Consider the following 26,451-nt stretch of genomic DNA (forward strand, 5'->3'; position numbering starts at 1 on the left):
TTAAAATGCCAACATTTTAAAAAGGGATTCAGCGGGTCTAAGTAATCTATCTTAGACCAGCCATACCAGAATTAACACACTTCATCCAGTAATGCAGTAGAAAAGATGGTATGAGGGGAAAATTAACACTTTAATTTATAGCTTCAATACTAGTGCTGGTCATAAAATGAGAAAACAGTCCCATGAAAGCTCAGACTACATCTAAACTTTCAAAAGTCTAAACTTTAACTGCCCTATTCATTACATTTTCTAAATGTCAGGAAACTTTTAACTAAACCATTCACCATTAAAGCAAAGACTTTTTTAAATCAACTTTTGATTTTAAAAGCTACTGGTAAAATGTAGAATTGAATTGCAGAATAACTGTATTTCTTAGAAATGACTTCTATTTTGTTTTTGTTTTAGGGCTTTTCCTCCAGTGTCCAGTGCATATATGCACACTTTTGAGAAATGAGAACAGATGACTTTGAAGCTGTTGAAGTGGGTTGGAGACCATGAGTACAAAGAAACTTTTTTTTAGCCAAGTGAAGGTATCTGATGTCATCTGAAATGCTGAGAAGAAAATTTCGTTTTTGTCATATTTTACGCTTCAGGCACCTCCTTGTGCTACTTTTTACTTTAGTGGCCTTTTCGGTTCTAAAAAGTAACCAAAAGCCAGACTACTTGAATCAAAGACATCTAGAGCTGACTGGTGAAGATCCTACCAGTAATATTAATTGCTCTAAGATACTGCAGGGTGATATAGAGGAAATTCAAAAAGTAAAGCTTGAGTTGTTAACTGTGTCATTTAAGAAACGCCCTAAGCTAACAGCAAGTGATTATATTAATATGACAACAGATTGTGCCTCTTTTACCAAGATGCGGAAGTATATTACGGAACCTCTCAGTAAAGAAGAAGCTGAATTTCCAATTGCCTATTCAATAGTGGTATATCACAAAATTGACATGTTTGATAGACTTCTAAGATCAATCTATGCTCCTCAGAATTATTACTGCATTCATGTTGACAAAAAGTCTCCAGAATCTTTTCTGGCAGCAGTTAAGGGAATTGTGTCCTGTTTTGATAATGTCTTTATTGCCAGCCAATTGGAGAGTGTAGTGTACGCTTCGTGGAGCAGGGTACAGGCAGACCTCAACTGCATGAAAGATCTCTACAGGAGAAGTACAAACTGGAAATATTTGATAAATCTTTGTGGTATGGACTTTCCTATTAAGACCAACCAGGAAATGGTGGAGAAATTGAAAGCCCTAAAGGGTGAAAACAGCTTAGAAACTGAGAAAATGCCTTCCAACAAAGAAATACGATGGAAAAAACACTATGAAATTGTTGATGGTAAGCTAAAGAACATGGGAATAGACAAACAACCTCCACCTCTTAGTACACCTGTTTTCTCTGGCAGTGCCTATTTTGTTGCTAGTAGGAGATTTGTAGAGTACGTGCTAGAAAACAGCAAAATCCTTGAATTTATTGAATGGGCTAAAGACACTTATAGCCCTGATGAATACTTGTGGGCTACTATTCAAAGAATCCCTGAAGTTCCAGGGGCAGTTTCTTCCAGTGACAAATATGACGTTTCTGACATGAATGCTCTTGCCAGGTTTGTGAAGTGGCATTATTTTGAAGGGGATGTGTCAAAAGGTGCCCCCTATCCTCCGTGCAATGGAATTCATGTGCGCTCTGTGTGTGTGTTTGGCGTGGGAGACTTGAACTGGATGTTACAGAAACACCACTTATTTGCTAACAAGTTTGATACTGATATTGACCCCTTTGCAATTCAGTGCTTGGAAGAATATTTGAGAGGGAAAGCTTTGCATCAACACAAAAATTAAAATGCTATCTTGTGTATAGTATGACAGCTTCACACTGATAAGACTGTCATGCAGATAAAATATTACGTTTGTAGTGATGATTTACTAGTGTGTTGCACCTTATTCATCGCCTTTGTATAAGCATCAGAAACTCTACTTGCAGTATATATGAGATGTTCAGTTCAATTGAGTCTCACCTGACTACTTTTTCTCCACAAATTTCCATACCACATACTCTATTATTGGAACAGGTCCAAGCCTCAAAATGCATAGTTAGGGTCAAGAGAGCTATTCTGGTAGGTTCATCTATTCTTGTGTAACGTTTCAATATTAGCCTTTAAGAGTTTTTTGATCTCTGCTACTGTTCAATCCAAAGACTTAAAAAACAGAACCCCCTGATTTTGTGTGGCCATAACTCAATCCTTTTTTCATAATCTTAAATTACTGTTGGGCAAAGGGTTGAGAAAAAGCTAGACAGAGCGAACATGTAGAAGCAAAAGGATCTCAGGGAATGCACATCAGGAATTCTTTAAAAACCAGTTAAAAGGGAATTGATTAATATGCCAGAGCTAAGACATTTGCAGGGTTCCACATGTATGCTGGGATACATACTCCTGAATCCTCTTTTATGAAAACTTTGAATTTAAGTTGAAATATTCACCAACCACCTAGAAGGCCTTGTGTTTAAAGTACACTTCTTACAGTAATGTTTTGTGTGCTTGTTTTAGTTTGTTAAAACTATTTTAAAGTTTAACAATTAGATTTTAATTTCAGAGATGACATATATAGCTCTAATCTGCAATGTCCATCTTCTCAGGGGAATTTTTTTGCTGGGCCTGTTAGGATATAAATGCTGATAAGTTTATTTTTGTGCATAATGTCACTTTTTTCTACACTTGTAATTTTTTAATTAGTTGATGAGGATTGAATTGAAATTCTTTGATGTTGCAACTCTAACTGGCAGAGCAGAGCTGCTGGGCTCAACTTTCTGAAAGAGTTCTGTACATTAGTCTATACCCATTTGTATCCCAGAACATAAACATTTACTGAATATCCAGAAAAATAAATTTATTTTTCTAAATGAAACTGTTTTCTCTTGACACTTGAAAGTCCTCTCTGTTAAAGCACTGGCAAAATATAACTCACTGTGATAGGTAGATTTGTTAACTTGGGGCCAAATCATGCTGTGCCTGGCTCAGGGAGGTGGCCTCCAGTCAGAGTAATTTCAGTAGGGCTACTTCTGTGAGTAGAATGGAGGATGCATCTTCAATATGTATTGTAACAGGACTGACATAAAAGTAGTCAACCTTTTAGTCCTAACTCCTGAAACTATTTCCAGACTTCTTGGGATGAAGAAGAGATGGTAGCCTGGACTGAAGCTTAGTATGCAGTGGGTTGTACACCAATAGTAAGAGATTAAAGTTAAAAAATGTGTATATACTTTTTATGGTTTTGCTTCTTTAAATATGTGAAGATGAATAACATTACTTATGGGAGGAGTTCTACTGAAACCAGTGTTGCTGTTCATGTGTGTAACTATGGGTTTGGCTACACTTGCAGCAGATGTAGAGAGCTGGGAGTTAAACCAGCCTTCAGAGACCGCAGCGGAGAAAATGCTGCTGTTTGTTTACGGTTTACGCTGTCAGCTGCAAGCCCACCGGCATGGCCGCATTAGCAGCTCTTGCAATGCCACAAAGAGTAGTGCATTGTAGTAGCTATCCCAGTGTGCAAGTGGCTGCAGTGTGGTTTTCAAAGGGTGTGTGTGTGTGAGTGAGAGAGAGAGAGAGAGAGAGGGGCATGGAATGTGTTGTATGTATGTGGGGGAGAGACAGTGTGTTCTAGGGGGGCAGAGTGTGTCAGCATGCTGTCTTGTAAGTTCAGACAGTAGCAGATCCCCCTCCTCCCCGCCTCTCTCTCAGTATTCTATGGCTTGCCTTGTGTCCTGGAGGAGATAAGCATGCCGGCTGTCAGAAATGGGGATATCTTTGAAAGAGGATATCTGCATGCCTGCAGCAGAGTTCAAAACAATGAGAAGAGTGGTCACTTAATTTCAGGGGATTATGGGATGTTTCTGGAAGCCAATCACAGCACAGTAATGCAACATGTCATCCACACTGACACCCAGGCATTTCAGGCAGGGCGCAGCAAGCTTTATGCTTCTCATGGAGGTGGATTACCAGGAGCGCTCCAGCTGCAGAGTCCAGACCCTCTCAGTGCCTTGCCATTGTGGACACCTCAGGAGTTAGGGCACGCAGGGCTGATTTAATGCACTCTAACTTGCAAGTGTAGCCAAGCCATTAGCTGCATACTTGTTTGCAAAATTATACCCTATGACATCAGAACTAGGGCTGAGAAACCTGCTGTGGAGAAAGTGATTAAGGAAGATGGAACACAAGGTATAAATACAGCAAAAACTTTGAGATATAGGAATAGGAAGAAACACTTCAGGTGCCTTTTGGGGACATGTATCATTTTGATAAAGACAGTTAAATCTTAAGTACTGGATCTGTCTTCCAATGGGACCTGCAACAACTTTGAATGCTATCAGAGTAAAGTTCTAGCTGTCTTTTTAGGCCTTACTAGAGACAAACAGCTATTGGGGTAGACGTGACAAAAGCAAGACTGTAGTTTACACTCAAACTTCTTGAATGTAAGCACTACCTTGGTGTTAAAACTTAAACTATTCCTTAATGTTGCTTTTACTACAGTCTGATAAATTGGATAAAGACAGTTGTGAAACTTTCTCCATTCAGTACCTACCTATTATCTAAAAGGATCGTTTAATTCTTTGGAAACATCTTTATATATAGTTGCATTTTAACATAGGAATTCCACTTCCATGTCTGAATTAAAGATAAAGGCTACAGGGTTTTAGGCCTATATCCTGTAACCCACTTCAGATATTAATCTCTACTTCACATGAAAAGAGCAAAATATTTAATTTGATTTCTCTTCCCTTGCCCTTCCAAAAATAAACCTATTTCTAAGCGTCTGCAATCTGGTTACGTCTGCCAATTTTAATCAAACACAAGATTTAGCCTGTTGCCATACACAGTGAAAACTCCAATATCCTTCTTTTTTTAAAAAAAAAAAAAAAAGCACGGAAGCAACTGATGTTTCTTTTAGCACTAAAATAAGCTGCCCCTGGCTTTAAAACTTTGGGTTAACCACTGCTTCAGGTAGGGTTGCCAGGTTTCCAGTTCTCAAATGGAATGCCCAGTCAAAAAGGGACCCTGGCAGCTCCAGTCAGCACTGCTGACCAGGCTGTTAAAAGTCTGGTTGGCAGGGCTGGCCAGCTCCCTACCTGGCTCTGCACAGCTCCCCAGAATTGGCAATGTCCCTCGGCTCCTAGGTGGAGGCGTGGCCAGGGAGGGGTGACACCTGCATGTGGAGACACAGTGCAGAGCTACCTGGCCACACCTCCGTCTAGGAGCCAAGGGCCATGTCTCCGCTTCCAGTAAGCCACCTGAGGTAAGTGCCACCTGGAGCCCACACCTTCCAGAGCCTGCACTCCCTCTTGAGCCCCTTTCTGCACCCAAACTCCCTCCCTGATCCTGCACCCCAACTCCCTGCCCCAGTCCTGAGCCTCCCCCAACACCCGAACCCCTTATTTCTGGTGGCACCCTAGAGTCCGTACCCCCTCCCACACCACAACCCCCTGCCTCAGCCCAGAGGTGCCTCTCTCACCCAAAATCTCATCCCTGGCCCACCCAGAACCCCCTCCTGAACCCTGAACCTCTTATTTCTGGCTCCACCTCAGAGTCTACACACCCCGGCTGGAGCCCACATCCCCTCCCATACCCCTGCCCCAGCCCAGTGAAAGTGAGTGGGGGAGAATGAGTTACAGAGGGAGGAGGGATGGAGTGGGGAAGGGGCAGGGCAGGGGGTGGGGCAAGGGTGTCTTGGTTTTGTGTGATTAGAAAGTTGGCAACCCTAGCTTCAGGGACTGTTGTATGTTCCTGGGGAGGCTGGTACAGCTAGTCTATAAGTAGCTAGTCTTCCATTACAAATGTAAGCTGAAAACAAGCCAAAAGTGGCTCTAAAGTATACTGCAATGATCTCGGCCAGTTCCATGGAGGATTTAATCAAACAAAAAGCTACAAGAAAAAGGCAACAACTCGGAGTGGATCAGACTGGATTCTGTACTAATCTATATACAGTACAATACGAAATGACTGACATTTTACAGCTTTGTAAACTTTTTATTCTTCAGCAATTACTGTACGGTAGCAATCCCATTTAACACATGTGGGTCCTTAAGAGAGACTGAGTTTAAATATCCTATGTGAGCCAAAAAACACAACAAATAAAGCCAAAGCTTAATTATTTGCATTAGATGCATGTGTGGTGAAACTGCAGAGCTGTTTCTGATTGAATTCATGTGCATGCTTTCAACTTTTAGTTGCAAAAGCCAAGACCAGTGGTTGGGCAACCTGTGGCCCGTCAGGGTAATCCGCTGGCAGGCCCTGAGATAGTTTGTTTACATTGATCAGCATGTCCACACTGCTTCCCACAGCTCCTATTGGCTGGGAACAGCAAACCACAGTCACTGGAAGCTGCAGGTGGCCGTCCCCGCAGATGGTCAATGTAAACTAACTGTCTCATGGCCCACCATGATTGGCTGCATGCGGCCTGTTGGCCACATGTTGCTCCCCACTGGCCTAGATTCCCCCGTAGGCAGCATTTTCTAGAGGACTGAGTTACTTCCAGTAGCTGGGGCTTTAAGAAAAACACCAAACTCTGAGACAAAATTGCAAGAGTTGGCAACACTGAAATCTCTGTCCAGAAACCTGCCACCCTCACCAGCTACTGCTGCCATCCCCATCAAAAGAATCTTCAGTTTGTTCACGTTTGCTGCTTGTGTCTAATATCCATGAATATGAAAAATGCTCTTCCCTAGTGCTCCACTTGGAAAGTGGCAATTTCGATACTTCATCTTCAAACTTGGCTTGACTTTTGAGTTACTTTAAAGAAAATTGGCTTGGTCAACTTTAAAAGTAATGAATGGTTGGAGGTAGCAATTTTCATATCCTTGTACTAACGTTTTCACCAATAGACCTTGTAAGCAGGATAGCTTTAATTCTGGAACACTGAACGCTTCCTCTGACTCCAGGTTCTTTCCAGGCAAACAAAAATGCAAAAAAGAATTTCAATACTTAGAAATTAGCACTAAGGCAGAAGACTTGAGTACTCAGCTTGGGGTAACTAATTGGCTGTCTTAACTTTTTAATCTTTTAGAACAAGCTTTTTCAAAAGCACGTTGGTGAGTTAGGTGTGCATGTTCCATTTACTTTGACTGGGATGTGTACTCCTTAGGCACTTCTGAAAATCCCATTTATACTTCACCCACTGGTGTTAGATTAATATTGGGGGGGTGTCATTTAATTTATTTCTTTTGTAACTATAGAAATAGATAAATAACTATATTGTGACAAAGTGTAACAGTTGTCATAGTATCAGATACCATACAGAGTGCTATTTCAGTTGACCAAAGGCTGACGCTATTCCTGAAATGTTTAAACTCTTACATGCAACCTCTTTCCTACTTGAATTTTGTTTTTCAGTAAATCTGTATAATTAGCTGTCACAGACTCTGCCTTCTGTAATATAACACTTCATTTTTAAGTTTCCTGTCACCTTCTGAGCACTGCAGTTGTAACTAAGTTAGCTGTACAACTGTTCATTATGCTATCTTTCACTTCACTATTTTGTCCCACATACGAAACCCCATGAACATCAGGAAATCCAAGGGCAGGAGCAGCAAGAAGCTATTCCCTGGACCATGTGGTATTCACACTATCACTTAATTATTTTTCTTTGCTTTTCTTTCATTGCTTTTAACTTGAACAACTTTCAAATTTAAAAGGGGGAAGATGAAAGGAAAAGGTGCTGATTTTTAGGTACAGTATTTACTCAAATTTTTTTAAAATTATTTGAGGACTTAAGAAAAAAACAGCTTTCTTAACTCTGAAACTACCTAAAAATAGCTTCAACTGAGGTATATGCTGTTGTAAATTGCATTTATTAATGAGACTATCTAGCCAATGATAACAATTGTCCTGCAAATCATCTCCGGTTCTGTATGGTAACTGAAAAAGCTGCATTAAAGATTGGAGTCTAAGTTTGTCATCCACTCTATGGCTTCTGATTATGTGGAATGAATCAAAGCTGTCTTGCTGGAGAAGGATCTTAGAGGGCAGATGTTCACTAAGTAGTCCATGGTTTGTGTGTCCTCTAAATTCACACGTAGGGCTGTCCTTACTTTTCCACATTGTAGTAAGTAATTGTAACACCTGTGTATGTGTTCCTAATGCAGTTCGCTGTGATCCATATATTATACAGCATGGTGAAGCCAGGTAGCTGGTTTATAAGATCTGGTGTCAGTTTTGATTCTTGACCCTTATATTTTCCCACAGCCCATGCTAGTTGTCTATTGGGCACAGTCCTGCTGTTCTAAGAATTTTTGGTCACTCCCCCAAAGGCATTCCTCAATTTAAGGCAGGATTGGGGGGGAAGATCACAACCTTCTCAGAGTCCTCCCTGTGATGTGCTTTGGTGCAACCACAGCCATGACAAGGATAACAAATGTAGATTGATAGCCTCACAATCTAAAAAGCAAATCAAGTGATAGTTATTTGCCAGGACAAAAACTTTATTTACATCAGCTACTCTAGTAATTAAACAAATTGACTGCACTCTGTAAATATATTGATTCCTATTGAAAATATGGCATGCCAATGATTTAACACTTGCTTATTTAGAAATCGGTCTTATCTACTTAATATCTGACTGAAAAAAGTGTTCACAATTACAGCCTCTGAGCCATGTCCTCACTCCCTTCAGTGGGAGTTTAGGTGATCAGTACCATTCAGAATCAGGCCCTCTTACACTCAGAAAGCACAAGGAGCTAAGCATGTTGTATGAGAATGCTTTCATTAATAGTGTGACTTGCTGCACAAAAGCCACAGTTCTATCTTCAGTCAAAAGAAACTTCTGATCCACAGCTGCTCCTTGGTGCTATTTAGCAAGAGAGGTTGCTCCCTATACTAAAGGACTAGCAGTTGTGGAATGCTTCTGGGTGAAGCCTGTTACTCTGCCTAAACTCACTGCTGTTCGTATAATACATGCCCACCCAGCTCATGGGAATGATGCTGGGATCCTCAGTGTGTTCTCTGATGTCCAAATGTAGGAACCTCTTCTTCTCCAGCAGAGTGAATGCCAGTCAACTACAAAAGGATTTTTCGAAGGCTCTCTCCTGCTTAACAGCTCTGCTCTGTGAGATAAGGTGGGTGAGGTATCTTTTATTGGACCAAATTCTATTACATCACCCACCTTGTCACGCTGATATACTGGTACTGATGCAGCTACACCAACACTGCACACCAACACTGCATACACGGTCTGGTCTGTGTCAGCAAGATATTGAGAGAGGCGATATGACAAAGATTTAACTCCTCCATGCCTTTTTAAAAAAAATGGAACTTCAGGGAGCCCCCTCTGTTGTGTTTTGAATAAAAGGATGCAACTAGCCTGCACAAGGCTTCATGCATCTTTTAAAATCAGTGATATTAGTCATCAAAATGTGGATTAGGAAAATAACTTGATTAAATTTGACCTGATGGTGTCTTTTGGGCCGAAAATACAGGTCTTATATTAGCTGAGATTATTAGAAATATTCCTGCATTTTTAACATTTCAAAGAAAACATTTATTTTCATAGATAAACATTGCATCCCAACACCCACACTGTCACACAGTCCCCCAACACCCACACAGGCTCTCTCTCTCACACACACACACATTGTTGTTATTACTGCTGGTACTTCCTGTCACAATGCTCATGATGAGCCAGGAGTGGCAAGGGGCTGCAAGAGGGCTGTGGGCTCTGGCAAGATGCAGCCCCTAAGTGACAGCTCGAAGCCTGCCTTGAACCACTGCTGCAGCGTCTGCTGTTTATGAAGCTCGGTGTGTGTCAGCAATGGGGGCGGTGGGTGTTCTGGGGAGTCCATAGGTGGGGGTGGTGACTTTGCCATCTTGATACACAGGGACCGCCTTCAGTGGAGCATAAGGTCCCCATAAATCCTAAGGATGGCCCTGTCTAGGACCCAAGTCAGAATAGGGAGACAACGTTCTAATACACAAGGATATGGAACAGAATATTTCTCACTAAAGAGAGTGGGTCAAATTCTGCCCCTTACACTCAAAATCAATGAGGTGGCACAGGCCTAGATACACATTTGTTTCATTAAATGGAAAAATACCATGATCAGACTTTTCACTTTGAAAGCAAACAATTTTTTGGAGAGGTGGTTGGTTTAGAGAGTTTATATCGGTCTTATGTGTTTATATTGTGCCTGTCACCATAGAAATTAGATAAAAATTAATAAAGCGTGTTTCAGTCTGAAAGGTTTCTGCTCTTCCCTACTTCTCAGTGTCATTTTCTTAAATGGGATTATTCTGTTTATCTGCAGGGGAAGTTCTGTCTCTTCTACTAGCACTGTTTATGGAGGGAAGGCCTTTACACAAAGAAAATATTTACATTTTCCCCTGAAAGTAGAAAGATGGTTTCATCCTGATCTCTGATGGTAGGGAGTGCCACCGCTGGGGGTTTTATATATGTCAGAATGCAGCATAAGAATTATATCCCCTAACCTAATTGTGACCTCTTTCCCCAGGAGTGTCTAGCTAGATTTTCTGAAAGAGACAGATTGAAAATAATAAATTCAACACAGAAAATATCTATTGGATTATCCAGCACACCCCTCTGCTTGTGGAAAATTGTTCACTACAACATGTTAGCTAATCAATTTGTCTAATCTAATTTTAAATATGTGCAGGAATGAGTCACCCACCATTTGCTGCTCAAGACACCTACTCCCCAGTCTTATCCATCTTGCTATAAAGAAGTTTTGCTTTCATGTCTTTTCAAAGCTCATGAAAAGTGGGCTGGCCAGAACTTTGCAGAATAATATCAGCTATATCCTTGTATTTTAAAATGAATGGCTAATTAATAGAACTGGTTGAAATTGTTGAACTCTTCCCCACCTAAAAGTCCTTTCTAAAAAAAAAATTAAATTTTGCAGAAAAAAATGTTGATATTGACATTGGTTTTTGTAAAATTGTCTGCCATTTTTACTAAAAAAAATTATAAAATTCATCAATTATTGATTTATTTACTGAAAACATTTTGGTGAATGAAAAATGTCAAATAATTTTGATTAAAAGAATTTGGTAAAAGACATCACAGAAACTTTCACAGAAAACAGCAGACAAGTGCATCTTCAACCTTGGGATCTAGAAACAACTTTGGCAACTTTTGCAAATTATTTTTTCCATTTTTTATGGCAGTTCTGTCGTTAATAAACTAGCCTGCTACAACTGTGATCTCATTTCTCTGTTTAAAATAATCAAGAGCAGCACACAAGAGGCTTTGAGCTAATATAATTTCTCTCACATTTCTCACCACATTCTCCCCCAATTTATCTGAATGAAGCAGTTAAAATCAGCTTCTCGCTGCTGCTCTGACCTGTTCGTGTTTAAGTTTCTGTACAACTCCACCCTGTTCCTACCATTTGTTGCTCCACCCGATTTAATCTCGGCTCTCATTTCATATTGCTTCCTACTAGTCTCTTTGCTCCACTAATGAAGACACTTCACCCTTCCCTTTGTTCCCTTTTCTCACTTATCTGATGCCTCTTCTATGCTGGGAACAATTTCTTATCAGAATATACCAGACATCACCTTCCCCCCCCTTCATCCTAATTCTTCCTTAAACTTTTTTTCTTTCTGTCTTGCTGTCATTTGCCCCTTATTGTTTTTTAAATAGATCCTAAATTAACAGCATTTCCTGGATTTCTCCACTTCTATTTGCATCCTGTCTGTTTATGCATTTAGTAATCTTTTCTTTTCCTTTCTGTCTTATAGAGGGCAATGCATACTGTGTGCACTTAAATAATGAATATATTAAATAAATGAGGTAAGATGGTGGTGTTAAACACTACTTCACTCCTAAAATCTGACTGGAAAGTGAGGTGGTGGGGTGGGGGATGGGACATATTTATTCCAATGACAGCAATGCACCAGCAAAGAAACTTGCTCATTCTGAGCAGGACGGCTATCTAAAGCACTGGGGGACTTAAGACATTTAAAAATGTTGAGTAATGCTACAATGGTCCAAAATTTGGCCCCAGAGAAGAGTGACCAGATGTCCCGATTTTATAGGGACAGTCCCGATATTGGGAGTGTTTTTTCATAATGGGCTCCTATTACCCCCTCACCTCCCGATTTTTCTCATTTGCTATCTGGTCACCCTACCCCAGAGGTACTGGCCTCTGAACAACACATTTGGTAACCATAGAGATAGATAATCAAATTCTGAAGCAGAGAGTTTCTGCACCACATTTATTTGTAGAAAAAAATATACACTTGCCCATTACTCAGGTTGGCAAACCTTTCAAAGGACTTGGAACCTGGTCTTTCTTGCTCCCAGTGAGGTCAGTGGGAATCTTGCCACTTACATCAACTGGAGCAGAAAAGGGCCTCCAGTCCAAGCGCCGAGTTTGTAAAGAGACTAAGTGATTTCAGGTTCTGTTGTGAAACTAGCTCTCTACTTGTAACTGCTAAGTGAAATGTACAGACTAATCTATTGGGTGGTGTAGTGAGGCGGTGTGGTTCCCCACCACCCCGAAGAGAGATGAGTCCCTCTGGAAACCAGAGTGGGTGAAGCCAGGGAGCTCTGATGGTCAGGCGTGGCATTGGAAATATGTCAGGCCGAACCCCAGAGTTCACTGAGAGAGCAGCAGCTGGGGAGGCCAGACACTTCCAGCTTATCTCGCAATTGGGAAACCCCAGAGGCCTGCGGTAAATCCAAGGACTGGCCCGACCTGCACCATACCAGCTACCCAGAGGAGTTACCGAGTCTACCCCCTGCACCAGCTATCCCGTGGAACCCATGGTGCTGGACCCCCCTGAGGACACCACCTGAACCCAGGTACCTCAAGAGGGGGAGTCTGGAAGAAGCCCAGGGGCAGCCGACCCTAGTCTGGCTGCAGCTGTGCCATAGCCCATGTCAGTGTGTTGCGACCAGGATCCCCACTGACTCAGCAGGGGGTCTTCTGCTGCTGCTAGGGCCCCGGGCTGGGACGCAATGGAGTGGTAGGGCCTGCATCTCCCCTGCCACCCAACTCGCAGGTGGCAGTCTTTCCATCTCCCAGGCCCTTGGCTCCGAAGGGCCTGGGCTTACTGTTATATATGGTTACTGCTCAGCTCCTGCCTGAGGGCCTGACTCACCAGTGCCCCACCCTGACCTAGGGCCTGGGCTCACTGTGTTTATTTCTGCTCTCACAAAGGCCGCAGAGGAAGACTCCCGCAGCCAAACTATTTCCCCCACAAGACATCTTCCCGAATTTAGTGAGGTGGTGTGGTTTACCGCTGCCCTGGAGAGAGATGAGTGAGCCCCAGCTAACCTCTCTACAGGTGGCATAATCTTTTTGGGGGGTGGAGGGAGCATACATTTTTCTCCTTTTTAGAGAGCTCTCTTCATTCAGAGTCAAAGCAATGTCATTCCCTTCCAAGGAATAGGAAAATGTGTGCCACTATATTGAAAGGAGGCATAGTGCATAATAATTGCATAGATGGCTGGCATGCTACATTCAGAAGATAACTGCATAGTCATGTCTTTCAGCTGATTGCAGATGAATTGTGGGAGTTTTTTGAGCCATGTTAAAAAAAAAAAAAGTTGACGTGCATGGCTAGTTTTGTGAGCACTGCTTCTTACATCATTTTTACATACCGGGGACACACAGGAACAAGAAGAGAAAGGGACTTTTTCAGTGAATTAAAAATACTTGGCACATCAAACTTCTAGCACTTGAGAGTAGAAACACAAGTGTGTATGTAATTAAATGTATTTGGACATGTAAGTACCATACAAAAAGTTGACTGTCTAACCTTAACAATCCAACAGTAAGAATAACAACCTCAATTTTTCAATTCTGATGTTTAATGACTGACAGAGATGATTCTATCATTGTGTTTGTACATACAGATGGTTACAGGCAGTGTAAGTGCTTATTCTAACACATGACAAATTTTAAGAAAAGGCAGAAAACCTGGAACATTTATTTTTTAGGCTTGTTGATCTCCAAACATGTTATAGGTTTAAAAAAAATATGTATTCACAGCTAAAGGTGATTTCAGTTTCTGCTAAGTGCTTTGTGTCATTTTGTTGGCAATGGTAATGGAAATAAAAACAAAAAGTGGAGTTTTTCCAGCTAACTGGCCTTACTGCAGTTCTCTATCCAATATTTGTTTCTGGTATTCTTGCCTCCTCTACAACGACATGAAACTGACTTGAACTATTTAGCATTAGATGAAGTCACTTTATTATGGTATAAAGACCTAATTTGTTCTTTTAGAATAGTAGATCATAAGGCCTCTAAACAAAAACAAAAAATATTGTTTGAATAAAGGCAAAACCCATTTATTTATAATAACTTAATATATATTTTTAAAACATTAGCTCCCAATCAATGGCTAGGTCCCATTGTGGTAGGTGGTGTACAAGCACATAGTAAGAGACAGTTTCTGCCACAAGGAGCTTATGATCTTATGATGTGTAGAAAGAATAGTAAATATGGCAGGTGACCAGCTTGGCTTAACAGTGAAATCCTTGCTGATCTTAAATGCAAAAAAGAAGCTTACAAGAAGTGGAAGATTGGACAAATGACCAGGGAGGAGTATAAAAATATTGCTCAGACATGCAGGAGTGAAATCAGGAAGGCCAAATCACACTTGGAGTTGCAGCTAGCAATAGATGTTTAGAGTAACAAGAAGGGTTTCTTCAGGTATGTTAGCAACAAGAAGAAAGTCAAGGAAAGTGTGGGCCCCTTGCTGAATGAGGGAGGCAACCTAATGACAGAGGATGTGGAAAAAGCTAATGTACTCAATGATTTTTTTACCTCTACCTCTGTCTTCACAAACAAGGTCAGCTCCCAGACTGCTGCACTGGGCAGCACAGTATGGGGAGAAGGTGACCAGCCCTCTGTGGAGAAAGAAGTGGTTCGGGACTATTTAGAAAAACTGGACAAGCACAAGTCCATGGGGCCGGATGCGCTAAATCCGAGGGTGCTAAAGGAGTTGGTGATGTGATTGCAGAGCCATTGGCCATTATCTTTGAAAACTCATGGTGATCAGGGGAGGTCCCGGATGACTGGAAAAAGGCCAATGTAGTGCCCATCTTTAAAAAAGGGAAGGAGGAGGATCCAGAGAAGTACAGGCCAGTCAGCCTCACCTCAGTCCCTGGAAAAATCATGGAGCAGGTCCTCAAGGAATCAATTCTGAAGCACTGGAGGAGAGGAAATTGATCAGGAATAGTCAACATGGATTTAACAAGGGCAAGTCATGCCTGACAAACCTAATTGCCTTCTATGAGGAGATAACTGGGTCTGTGGATGAGGGGAAAGCAGTGGATGTGTTATTCCTTGACTTTAGCAAAGCTTTTGATACAGTCTCCCACAGTATTCTTGCAAGCAAGTTAAAGTAGTATGGGCTGGAAGAATGGACTATAAGGTGACTAGAAAGCTGGCTAGATCGTCAGGCTCAACGAGTAGTGATCAACGGCTCCATGTCTAGTTGGCAGCCGGTTTCAAGTGAAGTGCCACAAGGGTCGGTCCTGGGGCCGATTTTGTTCAATATCTTTAATGATCTGGAGGATGGCGTGGACTGCACTCTCAGCAAGTTTGCAGATGACACTAAACTGGGAGGAGTGATAGATACGCTGGAGGGTAGCGATAGGATACAGAGGGACCTAGACAAATTAGAGGACTGGGCCAAAAGAAATCTGATGAGGTTCAACAAGGACAAGTGCAGAGTTCTGCACTTAAGACAGAAGAATCCCATTCACTGTTACAGACTAGGGACTGAATGGCTAGGAAGTAGTTCTGAAGAAAAGGGCTACAGTGGACGAGAAGCTGGATATGAGTCAACAGTGTGCCCTTGTTGCCAAGAAGGCTAGTGGCATTTTGGGCTGTATAAGTAGAGGCACTGCCAGCAGATTGAGGGATATGATCATTCCCCTCTATTCGACATTGGTGAGGCCTCATCTGGAGTACTGTGCCCAGTTTTGGGCCCCACACTACAAGAAGGATGTGGAAAAATTGGAAAGAGTCCAGCAGAGGGCAACAAAAATGATTAGGGGGCTGGAGCACATGACTTATGAGGAGAGGCTGAGGGAACTGGGATTGTTTAGTCTGCAGAAGAGAAGAATGAGGGTGGATTTGATAGCTGCTTTCAACTACCTGAAAAGGGGTTCCAAAGAGGATGGATCTAGGCTGTTCTCAGTGATCCTTGATGTCAGAACAAGGAGTAATGGTCTCAAGTTGAAGTAGGGAAGGTTTAGGTTGGATATTAGGAAACACTATTTCACTAGAAGGGTGGTGAAGCACTGGAATGGGTTACCTAGGGAGGTGGTGGAATCTCCTTTCCTAGAGATTTTTAAGGTCAAGCTTGACAAATCCCTGGCTGGGATGATTTAGTAGGGGATTTGTCCTGCTTTGAGCAGGGGGTTGGACTAGATGACCTCCTGAGGTCCCTTCCAAACCTGATATTCTATGATCTTACATTTTATAGTGTGTGGGCTCAGAGTGCCATTGACACCAGTGGGCTCACACATTTGTAAACAGCTGGACTGGGGCCTAATTCAAGACAAAATCCCGTAAGTGTGATGTTCAGGTTGGTTCTAAGTCATTCGTCCCTCCCCCTTCATATAGCTTTTAGGAAAAAAGTGACGACACTGGCTCAGTCCCACTGCAAATCTGAAAGCAGATTATCTTGGGGTTCAGAGGTCTAGATGTTCCACTTAGCAGACATCTGAGGAAATGAGAACAGGATGACTGCAGGGCTCAAGATAAAAAAAGAATCAATTTCTACATGCTGTGAATTGAAGGACTTGCCAGATTTTGGCCATAGCATCTGAGCACTGGTCATAAATATTCCAAGTGAGTTACATTGAAATAGGCTTAATCTTAATAGGCATAACAACATGTACTTTGTATATTTAGAGCCAAATCTCATTAGTCTTCCCAATACTCCCCATGAGAGTAAGGCAGGATTTGGTCCATTATTAATTCTGTAAAACAGCCCTTGATAACAAAATAACCTGTCTTGACTAAGCAATCAAGCCAAAAGACCTTGCCCAAAATAATCTGAGGTAGAACATATGGTTTCAATCTGCTCGATGCTGACCCCCCTCAGCTTTGGGAGTCTTCAGTTTAGCTAATCACCTTGCAGGATTGAGCACAGAGCTGCCATCCCTGAAAATGAACTCAATACTAATTTTGTCCCTTTCCATTTTTCCTTCAATGCTTTCCTTTTCCTATGGATGATTTTTCTCTGCAGTAAGCCCAGCACACAAACATGCTATTGATTTGCACATGTGTAGAGTAATTTCTGTTCCAATTCCCTGCATCTGAACTGGTTAGTAGGAGCCAAGATCCAATTATGTTCTTTGGCTATAGATCAAGTTACTAGTTTAAAACATATAAAAGCAGAGTTGTTTGACTCACACGAGAGTACAGATCAGGTAATGAGTCAAACAATCATGGCATTTAACTGCCAAATAAACCACCTTTAATATATGTTGAGATTGTTATGCTGACTAGATTTTTTTTTTTTTTAAGAGAGAGAGAGAGAGAGAGAGAGAGAAATAAAGAATTCAGCTCAGCTATATTTCAGGTTGACACAAACCAACAGATGCCAGGAAATTCCAGTTAAAGCAAACATGCTGACCTTTTTTTCTGTTTAACCTTGAATTGCCTGCATTTGAAGGGTGTAATACTGTCTTTCACATTTGTATAAACTATTTACATTTAAATTTTTGAACATTTTTCAATTTTTGTTTAAAAGACAATAAAGAGCACTTCTACATTATTAGAGACTGATTATTTACATAGTACTTCATATTATTTTGGGGCAAATTCAGTCTAAGGTAAATGTGTTTTAAGCTGCAATGGCTTATAAATATTTATTTACATATGAGTCAGTTTTTTTGATAATCTCCATACCAACCAGCCATAATATGACTCATTTCATTCCACATTTAGTGGTGAGATTCTGTGGCCTGCATTGTGCAGGAGGTCAGACTAGATGATCATAATGGTCCCTTCTGACCTTAAGGTCTATGAGTCTATGAGACTTTTTGATTAAAATCTTTTTCTGAAAGCTACCAAGTGTGCTAACTCCATGGTTTGGTAAGATTTCAGACAATGTAGTCTACTGCAGCTGAAGTCACTTTCCAACAACACAAAACAAGGTGGCACTTGCTTCAACTGTATTCTTTATAATTAATTGCACAAATGACAAAATATAATTACAATGATTTCAATATGCTCACACTTAGAAGTGTCTGCAGAATGAGCATGTATGGCAGACATCTCAGCCAGACCTTTAGGTAAATGTATGGGCTGAATGTAAGCATTGTACTCTGTAGAGATGGTGTGTTTTTTTTTTCATACTCACAAACTATATCTATTTGTGGGTTCATTGGAGAAGCTCGGACATTCTGTGAAGTTCCCCAGAGAGTTGTTTTTTGTATCCAGACAAGGACAGTGCTCTTTAGATTTCATAAAATAGCCATATCCCGTGGCTACTTACACTTATTCTTGTAAGTTATATCTGTAAGCAAGAGTGGGTTCCAAATTGGCCCTGATTCTGCCAGCCTTGCTCACAATGAGATGTAACTTACGTTACACACAGCTAGACCACTCAATATGATTAAGGATATGTCTATGCTTGGAGCTGGGTGTGCAATTCCCATCTCAAGGAGACATTCTCTACACCAGCTCTGATCCAGTTGCAGGCTAAAAAGAGAGTGTAGCTAAGGCAGCTGCCCCATGTATATATCCCTCTCAGACTACAAGTGCATACATGGGACAGCTAGCTGCTCATGCTGCCACAGATATGCTGTATTCCTAGTATGCTTGCTCAGTCAGAGCTAGCGCAGGTATGTCTCCTCCAGCTGTGAATCATATCCTCTGATCTGAAGTATAGCCCAAGGATGGCAACTCAGGTTAAGCTAAAGAGAAACCCAAGAAAGAAACCAACAGGACTCCACTGGCCATCACATACAGCCCCCAGCTAAAACCCCTCCAACGCATCATCAAGGATCTACAACCCATCCTGGACAATGATCCCACACTTTCACAGGCCTTGGGTGGCAGGCCAGTCCTTACCCACAGACAACCTGCCAACCTGAAACATATTCTCACCAGTAACTGCACACCGCACCATAATAACTCTAGCTCAGGAACCAATCCATGCAACAAACCTCGATGCCAACTCTGCCCACATATCTACACCATATCTACACCAGCGACACCATCACAGGACCTAACCAGATCAGCCACACCATCACTGGTTCATTCACCTGCACATCCACCAATGTAATATACGCCCTCATAGGCCAGCAATGCCCCTCTGCTATGTACATCGGCCAAACTGGACAGTCTCTACGGAAAAGGATAAATGGACACAAATCAGACATTAGGAATGGCAATATACAAAAACCTGTAGGAGAGCACTTCAACCTCCCTGGCCACACTATAGCAGACCTTAAGGTGGCCATCCTGCAGCAAAAAAACTTCAGGACCAGACTTCAAAGAGAAACTGCTGAGCTTCAGTTCATCTGCAAATTTGACACCATCAGCTCAGGATTGAACAAAGACTGTGAATGGCTTGCCAACTACAGAACCAGTTTCTCCTCTCTTGGTTTTCACACCTCAACTACTAGAACAGGGCCTCATCCTCCCTGATTGAACTGATCTCGTTATCTCTAGCTTGCTTGCTAGCATATATATACCTGCCCCTGGATATTTCCACCACATGCATCTGAAGAAGTGGGTATTCACCCACGAAAGTTCATGCTCCAAAACGTCTGTTAGTCTATAAGGTGCCACAGGATTCTTTGCTGCTAAAGAGAACAGCAACTGAAGGCAGTTAGCACCCTGTGGGTAGGATCAGGCTATAAAAGGTTCAGGGTGTGACCCCCATACACGCATTCTCCACCCTCAGCTCATTCAGTAAAAGAATGGGAGGCCTATCCTTTTTCCCCTCATCAAGCACGTGGACATGATTAGTGGATTTCACCCGTTGAAAAATTGACAAGTAATACAAGAACATTCTGAGGGTACAAAGGCAATCCTTTGGTTTCAAAATTGCAATATGGGAAATTAATCTGTGTGAGGAAAATGAAAGTGATTTCTGCAATGACTTGGAGTCTTGCTGGAATTTAATGGCATGCATCATCAGGCTCCTCTTCAATGCCTGTTTCATCAGTGCTGCTTCCTTCTAATGTCTGCAGAGAGGGGAATGAGAACCTTCTACATCTGTGCTGCTTGTTTCAGGGGAGGGGGCAGGGAGAAAGCACAAGGACCCCCACCTTCTCTTTTACTAATGCAGAGCATCAAAGAGAATACAAAACACAGGTGTACCCCTAGGGTATGGCTACATTTGGAATTAAGTGTGAGTGTAGTCAGAGCGGCAGCGCTGGGAGAGAGCTCTCCCAGTGCTGCATGTAAACCACATCCCTTACGGGTGTAGCGTGCAGCGCTGGGAGCCGTGCTCCCAGCGCTGCTGCCCTGATTACACTGACGCTTTACAGCGCTGTATCTTGCAGCACTCAGGGGGTGTTTTTTCACACCCCAGTTGCAGCGCTGTAAAGTGTGAGTGTAGCCAAGGCCCTAGGATTTAATCATAGCACAGGAGAAGACACTGTAGTTTTCATGCAGACAAAACTCTCATTGACTTCCAGGTATGTCTTCACTAAATAACCCATCAAACAAGAAAGAAGCCTTGTATAATGCAAAGGAAGGGAAGTACCAATTTTTGCATATCTGAACGCAAATGGTCAGTGTGTGTGATAATGAATGTCTCTAATGCATTCCTCTTTCTTTGTCCTCAGAGAAAGAGCCCATGTAGGTAGTTATCCTGTCGGCTTGTTTTCTGTGAGAAGCCATACATATGGACAGAAGGAAAAATTCTTCATTTCTGGACTGTTTGGATTCTAACAGGGCAGAATAACTGAACAAGAAAAAGATCCCCAGACTTCTTCTGGTTAGCCCTGAGAGACTTCTGGAAAACTGGCAGATTACGACATCTCTGCTACCATTTGGAATTATAGGCTATGACTCACCTGAACATATACTTTTATCTGCTTTAACTGCTCAATAGCTCTCATATCTTTTTCTTCGCTAAAACCTTTAGTTTGTTTACTATAGAATTGGCTACCAGCTTCTTTGGTATGAGAGCTGAGTGAGTGACTAGTCTCTTGGGACAGGGTGTAACCGGGAATGTTTGTGATTACTGGTGTAAGTGATCATTTATCACATAGTTGGTCTTGCCTGGGTGGCAAGATAGACTACTGGGTTGGTGAAATCCAATTGTAGAACATACCACCAGTTTGAGGTGTCTATCCTGCCTTTGGCAGCCTGCCCAGAAATAGGCACTCGCAGTGGTGAGCCACTCCAGACAGCATGACACTTGTATGAAGGGAATCTATCAACTTTAAATGTCTCCTCATGTAAGTATTTTGGTCTCAAGTTAACCACCATCAAAGAGCACACATTATTTTTCAGAGAAGCTATAAATCACCTAAAATGGTGGTTGATACTGGATAACTAATAACAATATAAAAAACACTCCAATTTTGAATGATAGGTCAGGGTTTTGTATGTAGCAGAGCAGCTACTTCATCTGGCCACTACCCTATGCTACGCATCCATGTGGGCACTAATGATACTGTGAGGTATGACCATGAGCAAATCAGAAGTGACTACAGAGCTCTAGGAGTAAAGACAAAGGAGCTGCGGACACAGGTGGTGTTCTCGTGGATCCTTCCAGTCAAGGGCAGGGGCCTAAGCAGAGATTGATGCATCCTGGAGATGAATGCCTGGCTGCGAGTTGGTGTTGCCAAGAAGGTTTCAGCTTCCTTGACCATAAGATTCTGTTCTGGGAAGAGAGACTGCTAACCAGAGATGGGGTCCACAGTATTAAGAAAGGGGAAAAGCACATTTGGATACAGACTGGCTAACTTAGTGAGGAGGGCTTGAAACTAGGTTTGATGGGGGCAGGAGACAAAAGCCAACAGGTAAGTCAAAAACACAGAGACCTGGCAGGAGCGTTGGAATTGGGGAGCATGGGCCATTATAGCAGGGATAAGGGCGAGACAAGAGAATATAAGGGGGAAATCAAATCAGTGTCTTAGAGGGCTGTATACTAATGTGAGAAGTATGGGGAATAAGCAGGAAGAATTTGAAATGCTAGTTAAACACAACAAGACATAGTTAGCATCACAGAAATACAGAACAGGAATATTGGTATGGAAGGACACAGCTTGCTCAGGAAAGACCGGCAGGGAAAAAAGGGAGGATATGTTGCCATATATATAAAAATGTGTACACTTGGTCTGAGACTGAACTGGAAATAGGACACAGGCTTGAAATGAGATGAAAGTCTCTGGGTAAGGTATTAAAAACAAGGGTGATGTCATTGTAGGGGTCTACTACAGACCACCTACCTAGGAAGAAGAGGTGGATGAGGCTTTTTAAAAAAAAAAATTATAATATCATCCAAAGCGTAAGACTTGATTGTGATGGGGGATTTCAACTATCCAGACATGTGTTGGGAGAATAACAGCAGGGCACAGGTTATCCAGCAAGTTCTTGGATGAATTGGAGACAAGTTTTTATTTCAGAAGGTGGAGAAAGCTACTAGGGGAGAGGCTGTTCTAGATTTGATTTTTGACAAATAGGGAGAAACTGGTTGAGAATTTGAAAGTGGAAGGCAGCTGGGGTAAAAGTGATCATAAAATGGTAAAGTTCATGATTCTAAGGAATGCTAGGAGGGAAAACAGCACAATAAAGACAACGGATTCAAGAAGGCAGACTTAAGCAAGCTCAGGAAGGTGGCAGGTAAAATCCCATGGGAAGTATGTATAAGGGGAAAAACAGTTCAAGAGAGTTGGCACATTTTCAATGAGACATTAAGGGCACAAGAGCAAACTATCCCACTGCATAGGAAAGATAAGAAGTATGGCAAGAGACCATCTGGGTTAACCAGGAGATCTTCAATGATCTGAAAAGGTGAATATAAACAAAGAATGCAAGTACACCTCTACCCCACTATAATGCGGTCGTGGGGAGCCAAAAATCCCTACTGCATTATAGCTGAAACCCCGTTATATCGGGGTAGTGGCGGTGGGGCTCCAATGGTGATTTAAAGGGCCCGGGGCTCCCTGCAGCAGCCAGAGCCCTGGACCATTTAATGCTCTGCCGGAGCTCTGCTGCTACCACACTATACACGAATCCGTGTTCTATCAGGTTGCGTTATAGTGAAGTAGAAGTGTATGCAGGACAAAATCAGAAAGACCAAGGCACAAAATGAGATTAAACTAGTTAGAGGCAAAAAAAGTAATAAGAAAATATTCTACAAATACATTAGAAGCAAGAGAAAGACCAAGGACAGGGTAGGCCCATTACTCAGTGAGGGGAAACAACAACAGAAAATGTGGAAATGGCAGAAGTGCTAAATGACCTTTTTGTTCTGATTTTTCCCTAAAAAGATTAGTAGCAATTGGACATCTAACATAGCGAATGCCAGTGGAGATGTGGTAGGATCAGAGGCTAAAATAGGGAAAGAAAAAGTTAAAAATTACTTAGACAAGTTAAATGTCTTCAACTCACCAGGGCCTGATGAAATACATCCTAGAATACTCAAGGAGCTGACTGAAGAGATATCTGAGCCATTAGCGATTATCTTTGAGAAGTCATGGAAGAAGGGAGAGATTCAAGAGGACTGGAAAAGGGCAAACATTCCCCTTTTTATGGATGGACACTATAAGGATAACTGAGAAATTACAGACTAGTCAGCTTAACTTCAGTACCCGGAAAGATGATGGAGCAAATAATTAAGTCATCAGTTTGCAAAAACCTAGAAGATAATAATATGATAAGTAACAGTGAGCATGGATTTGTGAAGAACAAATTATGTCAAACCAACCTAATAGCTTTCTTTGCTACGGTAACAGGCCCTGTGGCTAGGGGAGAAACAGTAGATGTGACATATCTTGCCTTTAGTAAGGCTTTTGATATTATTTCATATGATCTATTCATAAACAATCCAGGGAAATATAACCTACATGGAGCTACTCTAAGGTGGGAAAATAACTGGTTGGAAAACCATTTCCAGAGAATAGTTATCAGTGGTTCACAGTTAAGCTAGAAGGGCATATTGAGTGGGGTCCTGCAGGGATCAGTTCTGGGTCTGGTTCTGTTCAATATCTTCATCAATTATTTAGATAATGGCATAGAGAGCACACTTATAAAGTTTGTGGATGACACCAAGCTGGGAGGGGTTGCAAGTGCTTTGGAGGATAGGATTAAAATTCAAAGTGATCTGGATAAACTGGAGAAATGGTCGAAGTAAATAGGATGAAATTCAATAAGGACAAATGCAAAGTATTCCACTTAGGAAGGAATAATCAATTGCACAAACACAAAATGGGAAATGACTTCCTAGGAAGGAGTACTGCAGGAAGGGATCTGGGGGTCATAATGGATCACAAGTAAAATATGAGTCAGCTGTGTAACACTGTTGCGGGAAAAAAAAGGCAAACATCTTTCTGGCATATATCAGCAGGAGTGTTGTAAGCAAGATATGAGAAATAATTCTTCTACTCTTCTCCACGCTAAGGAGACCTCAACTGGAGTATTGTATCCAGTTCTGGGTGCCACATTTCAGGAGATCGGGGAAAGTCCAAAGAAGAACAAAAATTATTAAAGGCTTAGAAAACATGACGTGTGAGGAAAGATTGGGGAAAAAATGGTTTGTTTAGACAAGAGAAGTCTGAGGAGAGTCATAACAGTTTCCAAGTACATAAAAGGTTGTTACAGGGAGGAGAGAGGTAAATTGTTCTCTTTAACCTCTAAGGATAGGATAAGAAGCAATGGACTTAAACTGCAGCCAGGACAGTTTAGGTTGGACGTTAGGGAAAACCTCCTGTCAGGGTGGTTAAGCACTGGAATAAATTGCCTAGGGAGGTTGTGGAATCTCTGTCATTGGAGATTTTTAAGAGCAGGTTAGACAAACACCTGTCAGGGATGGTCTAGATAATAATTGTTCCTGACCTGAGACAGGGGACTGGACTAGTTGACCTCTCAAGGTCTCTTCCAGTTCTATGATTCTATGATAACGTGAACAATAATAAGTATATGTGAGTAAATCATGAAGGACCAGATTATGATAGGACAAGACAGTCTGAGAGAACGCTAAAAGTTAGAAACCAAAATTGATGTTGGAGTCACGCCAAGCACTTGCCTTTTAGCTAAAAGATTTGGAGAGTTTTAAGATACCTTTATAAAATTTTTAGCTTAAAAGACATGGGGAAAAATACATTGACATGGGTAAGGAATAGGGGACTCCTAATGGTTGGTTAGGAGCAGTCTAGGGCTGGCAAGAGCGAGGGCTGCAGGGCGAACATAATTTTTACTCCCCACACTCTGGCACCACCCAGGGGTGAGCATGCATGCATCAAATAGTGGGACACAACTGATGTGCTTGGCCAAGGACTAACCGCAATACAGAGGTGCCATTAGTGAAATATGCATGTGGGACTTGCTTAAAAAAACATATTTGTTTTCAGTTTTTACATTTCTTTCAACTTCTTGGCCTCATTTTCCATTTGGAGTCCCCCATTTATCCATGTATGCATATTTAAAATATTAAATTAGTGAAGAGGACTTGTCATCTGGTGGCCTAAGTCTCAGACTTAGAAGATAGGACCCCCAATTTCTATTCCCAGTCCTGCTTTGTTGTTTGCTTGGGGCAACTCAGTTTCTGTGTCAAGTTTATCCTTCACTTAAAATCATTATAGTTATACTTTACTATCTCATGGGGGTTGTCATGGTATAATTCCCCACTCTGAACCTTAGCGTCCAAAAGATGGGGTACCAGCATGAATTCCTCTAAGCTTAATTACCAGCTTAGAACCTGTAGTGCTGCCACCAACCAGGAATTCCAGTGCCTGGTACACTCTGGTCCCCCCCAAAACCTTGCCCGGGGACCCCCAAGACCCAGACCCTCTGGATCTTAACACAAGGAAAGTAAACCGTTTCCCTCACCGTTGCCTCTCCCAGGCTTCCCCTCCCTGGGTTACATTGGAAGATTACTGTGATTCAAACTCCTTGAATCTTAAAAAAGAGAGGAAAATTCACCTTCCTCCTTCCTTCTCTCTTCCCCTCCCAGATTCTCCCTGAGAGAGACAGTAATCCTAACACAGAGAGAAATTAGCCTCTCTCTACCCTTTCCCTCCTTTCTCCCCACCAATTCCCTGATGAATCCAGACCCCGTCCCCTGGGGTCTCACACCAGAATAAAAAAGAAACAATCAGGTTCTTAAACAAGAAAAACTTTTAATTAAAGAAAGAACAAAGGTAAAAATTATCTTTGTAAATTTAAGAGGGAATAGGTACAGGGTCTTTCAGCTATAGGCACTGGGAATACCCTCCCAGCCTAAGTATTCAAGTACAAATTAAAATCCTTTCAGCAAAATATAAATTTGAACTCCTTCCAACCAAATACACATTTAAACTGCT

General features: G+C 41.8%; 2 protein-coding genes across 4 annotated transcripts in view; one reads left to right on the top strand and one right to left on the bottom strand.

Moving 5' to 3' along the window:
• GCNT1 (glucosaminyl (N-acetyl) transferase 1) overlaps positions 1-2,895 on the top strand; it is a 48,501-nt gene extending 45,606 nt beyond the window's left edge. For both annotated transcript variants that reach the window (XM_050944204.1, XM_050944205.1), the window contains exon 3: positions 406-2,895. In XM_050944204.1, the coding sequence (XP_050800161.1) occupies positions 538-1,830 (1,293 nt within the window). In that variant the 5' untranslated portion in view covers positions 406-537 and the 3' untranslated portion in view covers positions 1,831-2,895. The remainder of the gene's footprint in view (positions 1-405) is intronic.
• Positions 1-26,451, bottom strand: part of PRUNE2 (prune homolog 2 with BCH domain) — a 356,369-nt gene that overhangs the window by 157,586 nt on the left and 172,332 nt on the right. The gene's annotated exons all lie outside the window — the stretch shown is intronic.

Source organism: Gopherus flavomarginatus, chromosome 3 (assembly GCF_025201925.1).
Source record: "Gopherus flavomarginatus isolate rGopFla2 chromosome 3, rGopFla2.mat.asm, whole genome shotgun sequence".
Taxonomy (NCBI): Eukaryota; Metazoa; Chordata; order Testudines; family Testudinidae; genus Gopherus; species Gopherus flavomarginatus.